The sequence below is a fragment of the Danio aesculapii genome, chromosome 22 (assembly GCF_903798145.1).
Source record: "Danio aesculapii chromosome 22, fDanAes4.1, whole genome shotgun sequence".
In the NCBI taxonomy this organism is placed as follows: Eukaryota; Metazoa; Chordata; class Actinopteri; order Cypriniformes; family Danionidae; genus Danio; species Danio aesculapii.
In genome coordinates this window covers 2,113,502-2,123,818 of record NC_079456.1, presented here as the reverse complement: position 1 = coordinate 2,123,818, position 10,317 = coordinate 2,113,502, and the positions used below count along the sequence as shown (strand labels likewise).

Genomic DNA, 10,317 nt, shown 5'->3' with positions numbered 1-10,317 from the left:
AACAATCTAGCGATAAACACACACCTTGTGCTCATGGTCTGCACAGCTGTGGTTTGCTGACTAAATGAAAAGCAAATTGAAAACAGAGCGGAATTCTGCCGCCATTTTTTATCAAATTTAAAGGGGACTGAGGCGATCATTTAGTAGTGTACAGTTCATGAGGTACTCGCAAAAGTTTTAGGGGGGCTGAATGGAAATATAGGAGGGCTAAAGCGACGTCCATACTGTTTAATAATTTTACTTGAATGTTTCAATGAGACATCATTCAGATGATTTGTTGTGATCTTCGAAAAACTCACGAAATGTTCTCACAGTTGCTGCGGTCGTCAGGGGGCGGGGAATGGCACAAGATAAACAAAAATGGACCAACTGCAACAAATTAAGATGTGAGTTAAAAAACATTTGGTATACCGTTAAAGGAGACGCGAATACACATAAATTAGGGACCTTTAATCACCAAAACAAGTGAGTATACCGAGGGTATGATCCTTAGAAGTCGTAATACTCAAACAGCTCATGGAAAAAAGTAGGCATACTGAGTATACGTGAGTATAGCAAGGACTACACCACTGTTCCACGCCACCATTGGTCAATCATGTAGGCACACAGACTTTAGCCAGTGCATCTCAATCCCTTAGTACAAAGACTACATTAAGCATCTTTACCTGTCAGTGGGTGCGCAAGGCTTCTGAATAGCATAAAAAGTAAAAGTGAAACAACTGACTATTTTTCTACTTAATTTAAACTGACTTTTAATAATCTTTGACCAATTGAAAAGTAATAGTGTCAATAAAGATTAAAGGTGCAGTATGTTAGATTGACATCCAGTGGTTGAACTAGGTATTGCACTCTAAAATCAAAACACCTTTTGACCCAACCCTTCCCTCGAGTATGAATGCTGAAAAACATCTCGAATACATCATCCCGGTGTGCTGCACGAGCCTTAAGGCTTCTCTTTTGTATGAACTCTAAGTTGTTTCTTCAGTTTTGCAGCACTCAAAAATGTCTTGCCGCATTAATCTTTGTTGGAACAGGATGATACACCGCGTTATGTTGAGCAGAGATGGCAGCAACATAAACCTTCAGTGTGTGACGAATGACCAACTTAACGTAAGGGAAGAATAGATATGAATGATTCTGAAGTGAAGCAAATGCTATCGTAAAGGAGTGCCTGTTATACTTCCTCTGATTGATGGAGTGACTGTACCAAGATACATTTAATTTGACAAGCTATGTTTCCATCCAAAACAGCAAATTAACTCAATGAGCCAAACTGGATTATCGCATATAAGACATGCAAATAAAGCAGCGTTTCCATCTAATGAGTCAAAGCGAACAAAATCGACACTTCCCGATTACCTGGCGACAAATATCAACAGTAAAAATGGAATTTACTGTGGTAGAAGAAGCTGCGTGAATCTTTTCTTTATTTAATAAATGACTTGCGCCTCAGAAGGCAATCCTGACACGCAGTGAACGCGCGGTGGTGCTTGAAGACGAAGAAGCACAGACGCTCTTGATTCTGGAGGTCTTAATTATATAATAACACTAATACTGAGATGGTTCAGGCGTTTTAGAATGACCAATACAACAAAATCGCTAATAAAACACTCTGAATAGTGAATCGCTCATATATCTGATCCAGCCGGATCTCACGAGAAAACGTAAGTATTTTACGTTTTGTCAGTTTAGTGGCTAATTGGTACGAATTCGTACGAGTTCATTCGTACGAAATTGTACGATTTTAAAAAGGAGGCGTGGCACCTAACCCCACCCCTAAACCCAACCGTCATTGGGGGATGAGCAAATCGTACTAAATCGTATGAATTAGATCGTACGAATTCATACGAATTAGCCACTAAATCAAAAAGTTACCAATTGCCGTGAGATTGTGTTGATCTTATCAGAGACAGATCCTCTGATAGACACGGCTTTGAAACACTCCAGTGTTCATTCCAGTGTAAATGCTCAGTGAAGCGATGATCAATAGCTATGTTTCCATCCAAAACTGCGAATTAATTTTATGCGCAAAACTGGATTATCGCATAAAAGATGTGCGAATAAAGCAGCGTTTCCATTTACTATTAATAATATAATAACACTAATACTGAAATCGTAAAGGCGTTTTAGAAAGACCAAAACAACATTTCAGATGGGTTACAGTGTGCTCAGCCTGCTGGTTTGTCCATTTACACACGTTTTAATCATCACGTGATCTCTTACAACAAAATCACATGACCTTTTATAATGCGCATACTGGAATATGGAATATGTTGGCATATTTTCTTATCGAATATAAAGTTTATCCTACTCAGTTACGCGCATGTTTTTTATGCGCGTTTTCAAAATAATGAGCATCTTGCCGTTTCCATCAACCAATTTTTTATGCGCATCTCCAAAATGCGCATAAAAATAGGTGGATGGAAACGTAGCTATGGACCCTTTTAATACATTTCAAAGTGATTGGTCTTCTAAGCAAGTTCAAGAACTGTTGATTTAAAATCAAGCTCATGGTGACTGACTGAAGGAAAACATGAATAAAGCTACTCCTAAAATGGTTCTTCTTGCTTAAAATGGTATGATAACTGTGTTGAAGTGTCCAGAGTGAATCTTCTCATGTTTATTCAGGCTTTGAAATTGACAAAATCCCATGTCGCAGTGTGATCACTTGTAAGGCTACACTCCAGTGTGGGTCTTCGTGTGTTTGTTGAGACTTGATAATTTCGTGAAGCTCTTCCCACACTCAGTACATATGCATTGTTTCTCTCTGCTGTGAATCCTCTTGTGCTTTTTCAAGTCTCCAGCTGTAATAAAAGTCTTCTCACACTCCAAGCACACATGTTCTCTCACACCAGTGTGAATCTTCTGGTGTCTTCCTAAAGTTGACTGCGATGTAAAACTCTTTCCACACTCAGAGCATGAATAAGGCCTCTCCTTTGTATGAAGTCTAAGATGGATCTTCAGCTCTGAAGGCCTCCAAAATGTTTTGCTGCACTGATCACATTTGTGTGGTTTCTCTCCGGTGTGGATGATTATGTGTTGTTTAAGTTTTGCTAATTTTGTGAAACTCGTCCCACACTGAGTACATGTAAACGCTTTCTCTCCAGTGTGAATCTTCTCATGCGTTTTCAGATTTCTTGTATTACTGAATGTTCTCTCGCAGTGTGAACACTTGTAAGGTTTCTCTTCCATGTGAATCATCTGATGTCTTCTCAGATAATCTGACTGACTGAATGTTTTGTCGCAGTGTGAACACTTGTACGGTTTCTCTCCAGTGTGAGTCCTCAGGTGTTGCCTTAAACAGTGTGAACGATTGAAACTCTTTCCGCACAAAGAGCAGGAAAACGGCTTCATCTTTGAATGAACGCTTAAGTAGGTCTTCATGTCTTCATTCAGCTCTGAAAATCAAGTAAACAAAACCAAATTACATTTTAATAGAAACAATTTCAAGTAGGGATGCTTTCACTTTCACTTTCAAACATTTAACTCAAGTTAATGAATTGATTCTTTCACTACTTTAGACTGTCACGATACTGAATTTCGGTACTGAAATAATAAAAAATCGATTTCCCGTTAAAATTTAAGGAACGGTTGATGGCGTTCGTGAACAATGCTGATTTGCCATTGTGTTCACTTGCTCAACAGAAATGACTGTGACACGGCCAATCACAGTCATTTCTGTTGAGCACTGGTGAATACTGCGGCTAACAGCTGTTTAAGAACGCGCTCAGCAGTGCTTGAATGTTAGCGGGAAATGGACATTTTTAAAACTTCAAAATGTTTTTGAAACATGAGGGTTTGCTACAGAGGACTGCGGTGTTTTATCACTCACCAGGCTACATCGACTAAAGCAGGGAAGCGTCCCAACGGTGTTTACCTGATGCCATGAACTGAAGCCTAGGAGGACACTCTTAAAGAGATTGTGATGTTGTTTGATTTCCTAATATGCTTTTAATTGTTTAAATTAAACGTCCTAAATTATATTAAAGTGATGTTTACACCAGTTCTGCATTTTGAAATCGCAGCAACAGCTGGAGGTTTGTAGTCCACAGCATGTTACTGCAATGTTTACATAGTTCCGGGTGTCTTCCCACCTCAGCCTCACTTTGGTTCTTTAAAATGGCGGCCACGAGAAATAAGCGCATTGGAACCTAATTAGAATAAAACCTAAGTAATCATCGTTTAATATGATGTACTTTTAGAAAAAAAATGTCCATATATGTGGATTCGTGGTCCGAATTTCCATAAAACACAATAAAGTCATCTTCGTGTAACAGAATGAAAAACTCTTTATTTCTGCCTTGAACACAGCAGTTTTTTCCTGACTGTTTTTAATGCATTGATAACAAATACACACATATTTTTTGAACATGATTTGACTATCAGAGAGCAAAAACAACATTTTTCTGCCCATTTTGGACAGTTAAAAATAGTGTTAGGGACATTTCATATGCTGCAAAACAGTTGCAGGATGACACTGTATGTCTGTATGCCACTCTTGCATTGGGCTACTAATGTGTTTTGAACATCATAGTGAAAAAAAGAAAAAACAGCTCATGTGACATTTTGCATTGGTAATATAAAAAAGGAACATGTCATTGCCCGTTTCCACTAAGATGTGCAGTACGGTACACCTCTATCAAGCTTGCGTTTCCACTGCCAAAAGGGTCCCTTTGGTGGGCGTGGTGTACGACAGAAAGTTTCAGTCATTGTCATTTTTACTCAAGAAAATGTCACAGTAAAGCCGTAAGGGTCATTCACATATCATACGAGAAGCACTTCTCACAAAACAGATGCTTTACACACATAAATAGTTCTGTATAAATGTTTATAACTAACCTTTCTATGAACATAATTTGATAATAACTGCAGATCAATGACGAAATATGCAAAATAGCCTACTGTAATGTCTGCAGTTATAAATAAATAAATAAATGCAACATATATGAACACATACACCCTTAAAGTCTCCGATATGATATCAATTACAGAAAAACTACACACAGCAGACATTTAGGCCTTATTTGGGTTCATAAACAACACAAAATATAGCCCACAGTCAGAGCAGACCTCTCATCTGTGTCTGTAATCTTCAGCAGTACATGTAGCCTCTGTTAGAGAGTAATTCAGTCATTCCGAGTTCATAATAGCCCATAAAAGTTCATATGGTGATGATAATAGTTAAACATGGCAGTTTGTTCATGTTTTAGGTTGCAGAAGCATCATTTGCTCCTTTGTTTTTTCGCACTTCACTCTTGACAGAGAGTCACTTATGACAGGATCGGATATTAGAGCGCTTCGATGATCACCCGCACGTTATTAATATGAGCTCAAAACGTTTGTTATTTCAAATATAAATGCGCAGCGAGCTCTCTGGAGAACGTGAAACCGCTCGTGCTTTAAACAGCCTTGTAAAACACCAACAGGACATGGCAGAGTTTGTTCTTCTTGGCTTTGTGACTGTTCATCAAGACAACGACAAAGTTTGTTTGAGCTTAGGTCGACCATGGCTTGTTATTATATGTATATAGTTTTGCGGTGTAATGTCTCGGCTGTGTTTTTAAAATTGGTGCTTTGTTTTCATTCTCCTGCTTCTGCGTGTGTTGTATCTCTGTAAACCAATAGTGTTTACCTGCGCGTCTGGCTCCGCCTAACGGTAACCTTTGGGCCAGTTGGTACCCTTTGCAAGAGGTGTCGAAAAAGTGGTACGGTATGGTTCGGTAAGTCTTTCGACAGTGGAAACAGCCATAAAAGCGTACCGAACTGTACCGTACCGTACCAATAAGTGGAAACGGGCCATCAAAGACTGCGATAACTGAGCACTGAAGGACCACGCCTGCTTACAGAGCCCCAGAGGTCACCAGATTGATTGACCTTCACGTAGTCGGAGAACATGAACTTGTAGGAACATATACACAACTTGAGAATCCGTGCCATCACTTATGTGTGAAAGGCTGAGTAACAGTTGCGCTCTGCTTGCAAGCACAAAAACACTTTGCAGGTCATACAACGCACTCGGGTTCTTCCAGTGCAGCCTAGTTGTCTGCAGCGCATTGCATTTTTCAGGCCGATCATCTCTGGGAGGTGGGCATTAGCCCTCCTGCGGACCGAGACATGGGGCAACTCTGTCACATGACGTTTCACTCCCTGGTTTGAATCTTCTTCCTCTGACTGTGTCGAAAGGTCTGCATCTGCGCCGTGATGCTGGGCCAAGAGGATCGTAGCCACTTCCATGCGAAACTGAAGGAACTGGACGAGTCTTGTTTTTGGTCCAGCACATATTGCATGGTCTTTTTGGTAGAGTAGCCAGCTGTTGGCTAAAGCCAGATCTGTGAAGTGCATTACTATCCGCATTGTCCACTTCTTAGTACGGGTGCTCATGCGATAGTAACTTATCATTCTATCCATCAAATCAACTCCAGCCATCTTGTTGTTGTACTCACGGACAATGCTTGGTCGCCAGACAGTGACATATTGTTTCATTTTCTTGTCCCAGCGCTGGCAGGTGTCTTCTGGCTGTGTACCATGAACAACAGACATCAGCAATACTGGTTTGTTGTCGTACCACTTCACTACACACAACTTTCCATCTTCAGTGGAAACTTCTGATGAGGTACCCGATGAGCCATTTTTCATGGCGTTGTCACTGGGTAACTTATACTTCGCTCCAGCGAGTCGGTTGTTCATTATTGTACCAGTCATGTACAGGTCTTTCTCCATCATTCGTTGCGCACCTTTGATGGTGGTGAAGAACCGGTCACAATACACCTTTGTGCCACGATGCAGAGTTTGGCACAGACGATCGATGACTAAGCATCCTAAACCCAGGCCCTCTGGCTCTTCGACCTTCCCAATCAGTGAACCTGTGCCTTGATAAAGCTCAAAGTCAAGCACAATACCATCTGATGTAGAGCAAACAAAGTTCTTTACGCCAATTGGGTTTGGCTTCATTGGCAGATATTGTCTGTACGGACAGGCTCCTGTGAAAGGAATCATCTGCTTATCAATACATGCGCAATCAGGTCGGTTAAGAGACAAGCAGCCTTGCAGAATTCGATCCAGAAAAGGCCTCACCTTCCAGAATTTGTCTGACATTCTCAGGTCTTCTGGCACATCATGATCAATAACCACTTTTATTGCTCCCCTCAGTTTGAAGAATCTATCACGAGTGAATTTATCAGTGATGGCAGTGATTTTCAAGGCTTTGGACCAGTACATCCTAATGGTTGGGTATCGGATGCAAGACATCAAAATACAGGCACCAAAAAAGTGGTAAATCTCATCTGTCGTCATGTTAAGTGGCTCTCCACTCTTAGACAGTGACATAATATTAGAGCATTCTGCAATCGTCATCATCAAATCTCTATCTATGTACTGTTCAAAATAGTCTAGTGGTGTCCAACCATGTCTGTCTAGATCAGTTTCGTCCTGATGCTGATACTCTGCCAGGTTTGGCGTCAATGGAGTAGCCTTCCAGCGAAGTCCACGTCCTGCACAACCAGAATCAGAATAAAAATAGTTTTTATTGTAGGAAGTTACATTTTTACCCATGTAAGCAATTGAGGAGTATTGGTGCATAAAATACTTGAATCTGTCTGGAAGTCTATATGAAATTTGAAGATTTACCTAAGGTGTGAAGGCCAAAATAATAACAAGTACCTTGTTCAGAGTCTCCCTTTTTCTTTTTTTTTGTTTGTCTTGGTGTTGACTCTTCCAAGTCATCTTCTGAGCTGTCAGCCTCAATCTCTTCACTTTGACGGCGACGTTTAAGAGTGCGGGATGAACCTGAACTTGTGCCTGTCTCTTGCCCTGTCCATGAACCTGTCAACAAGTTTTGTAAATAAGCATTTTGCTTGCAATTCTGAGGCCCTGACTGCATTAAATAAACAAACATTTGCTTGGTCTTGGCTAACCGTTATCTGCATAATCCGCATGTTTGCATCCTCTGCTGTGGTCAGTGGGCTGAGGAATGTGGTCCTCATCATCACTACTGTCCTCACTGCTGCTTTCCTCTTGTGGTGATGGTTGGTAATTGCCATCCAGAATGGGATCATCGTTGTCAGAGACATCCAGATCAGAGACGTCTCCATCAATCAACTCAAATAGCTCCAATGCTCTTTGCAAAGAAAAGCGCTCTGGAAATAAAAACATAAAATTAATTTGTATTTGATTTGATCATTTATGTATGTAGGTTTGCATTATTTATTCCAATGGGATAATATGCAAACTAATTTACATGTGCACATTTTTACTAGCATATTACATTTTTACTAACATTTTCAACCCAACTAATTGAAGGATGTATTTAGTGATTAAATTGTTATTTATTTTATTGGGACCATGTACAGCTTTTTAGCTGCATCAGAGCTAGCTTTTTTCCCATTTTACGCGTGCATGTTTACTAGCATATTAGCTGTTTTGAGGAGTATCATTCCTAAAGCACTATGGGTGGGTATAGATACATTTTTTAAAATCTAGATTACTCTCACTCTATGAGTCTCTAGATTAATCTAGATTAAAATGGCTCATTTGAGATCTGCCGAAGGCATTCAGAATATGTGTGCTACCCAAATAATCACTAAAAGTAAGTCTTTGAGAACATGTTTCTCAAGCCAGGTGGTCCATTATACCAGGGGCTCTCCTGTTTCACAACTGCTTGAGAAACTGTTCTACTATGACAATTGGTGATGAAAATAAATGATGTTCAATAAGAAGTACTTGTGTTTATTAACTGTTTATTCAGTTAAACATGAACTTTGAACTGTAGGCCTACATAAGCTCGAAACAACGCTATTTGATCACATTAATCCAACTGAAGTCATAGCTGAACCAAACAGAAATCTAATTAAGACATGTGGAGTATGCAGGTATTAGTGGCATTATTGAAGTAAACACCGCAATGAAACTATTATCACATCATATAGGACTTTTCACCATATTTTCCGACAAGATCCACACACGCGGCTGTCAGTAAAGGACCGCACACACACATATCGTGAAATGCGGATGTTTTTTCTTTTCATTTGGCATACGTTATTAAATTCCCTAACACTTATCGGTCCTTACTCCTTATTTGCGTCCAATACCCCTGTTTGTCACAGGGGCATGAATGAAATGTTCATGAGTGAATCTGCCGAACTGCAGTTAAAGTCACCCAAAATCACAGAAAACTCTTACATGAAAGCACTTCACATAAACGCCTTCATTATATTATTGTCTATTAAGGCAAATAACTAGATTACAGATGTTCATGTAAGCGTAGTCAGTCGTGTCTTCGAAGTAAAGATCCAAAAGGGATCTATTTTATTTCCATATGTTTTACTAGTACGCATAAACTCTACAGGTGCCTGATAGTTAGATGTGGAGCTAACATTAATCAGATTCACTCTAGTGAACTGCATCCATGTTAGAACATCACGTTTGATGAGGTAATTTCACAGTAGGAATACACACAGGTTCAAAGACTAGTTCTCGCCACCTACTGTGCAATTTGTCCAGGTATAAATCCACACTAAAATATCAAGGTGAAAGTCATCGTAGCTTGCATAGAATAGACCCAGCTCCCAACCCAACTTTGAGAATAGATTAATGGCTATATTTTTTGATTGAGTGATAAGAGTCTTGCGTTAACGCCAATAACGGCCCACCACTAATAAGTACACATGTGTGTACTTCATGTTTAGAGACCTACAAAGATACTAGTTTTAAACTTCTTTTATCAAATTTGCATGTCATAACAAATATACAAGGCTTTTATAAATATCTAAATCAGAACAAGCTATGAAATATGACAGAACTTCTTACCTGGTTGACGTTTGTGTATGGCGCTACCACTTGAATCTTCCTTTGTGTTCGCCGACATTTTTGACCGTAGTGTGTTATAAACTTCTGACACCACTAGATGGTAGCGTAAGTACCCCCATAGGTGTCCATAACACCACCAATTCAGCAGAGAATACAATTGTAGACATAAGAGCTAAAATGTGCCGTCCACGTATGTGGCCACTAAGCACTTGGAGGTTAAACCTGTGCAGTTTATGCTTCTTTTATCGAGTTGGTCTCTTGACCTTATGTATGGGAGATGCATTAAACTCTACGATGTGAAAAAACACACACCATCTCAGCTCGAGCAGTGACGAAACATTAACAAGTGAAAGCATTTCAATATCAACAGCAGGAATATCTCTTTGGGATGGAGACTTTAGTGTTTTAGACTTCATGGATCTCATACAAACACAAATGAAAACATCATACAACCCCTTTAAATACGATATAAACTTTACAATTATTCAAATTAGTAAAACTGGGAAGGGTTGG

The 10,317-nt window shown here is 39.7% G+C and overlaps 2 protein-coding genes across 3 annotated transcripts in view; both read right to left on the bottom strand.

Moving 5' to 3' along the window:
• Window positions 1–2,254: 2,254 nt before the first annotated feature.
• LOC130215613 (gastrula zinc finger protein XlCGF17.1-like) overlaps window positions 2,255–10,317 on the bottom strand; it is a 39,708-nt gene continuing 31,645 nt past the window's right edge. Inside the window, exon 4 of the mRNA XM_056447460.1 lies at window positions 2,255–3,398. Within this exon, the coding sequence (XP_056303435.1) occupies window positions 2,677–3,398 (722 nt within the window). The 3' untranslated portion in view covers window positions 2,255–2,676. The remainder of the gene's footprint in view (window positions 3,399–10,317) is intronic.
• On the bottom strand, window positions 4,272–10,311 carry LOC130215579 (piggyBac transposable element-derived protein 3). Of its 2 annotated transcripts, XM_056447422.1 has the most exons (5): window positions 9,805–10,311; window positions 7,914–8,135; window positions 7,660–7,821; window positions 7,075–7,490; window positions 6,857–6,980 (listed from the first exon to the last, which is right to left on the bottom strand). In XM_056447422.1, the coding sequence occupies exons 1-5, from the start codon at window positions 9,860–9,862 to the stop codon at window positions 6,948–6,950; spliced, it is 891 nt and encodes a 296-aa protein (XP_056303397.1). In that variant the 5' UTR covers window positions 9,863–10,311; the 3' UTR covers window positions 6,857–6,947. The 2 variants fall into 2 exon arrangements, with proteins under 2 accessions (XP_056303396.1, XP_056303397.1); XM_056447421.1 differs by having other exon boundaries at window positions 4,272–7,490.

Excerpts from the sequence above, each read along its gene's own strand:
- LOC130215579 (XM_056447421.1), bottom strand. The coding sequence starts at position 9,862 with ATGTCGGCGAACACAAAGGAAGATTCAAGTGGTAGCGCCATACACAAA. Across the intron at positions 7,822-7,913 it reads TGCGGATTATGCAGATAACG|GTTCATGGACAGGGCAAGAG; the intron begins GTTAGCCAAGAC and ends ACTTGTTGACAG. Across the intron at positions 7,491-7,659 it reads AAAGGGAGACTCTGAACAAG|GACGTGGACTTCGCTGGAAG; the intron begins GTACTTGTTATT and ends CTGGTTGTGCAG.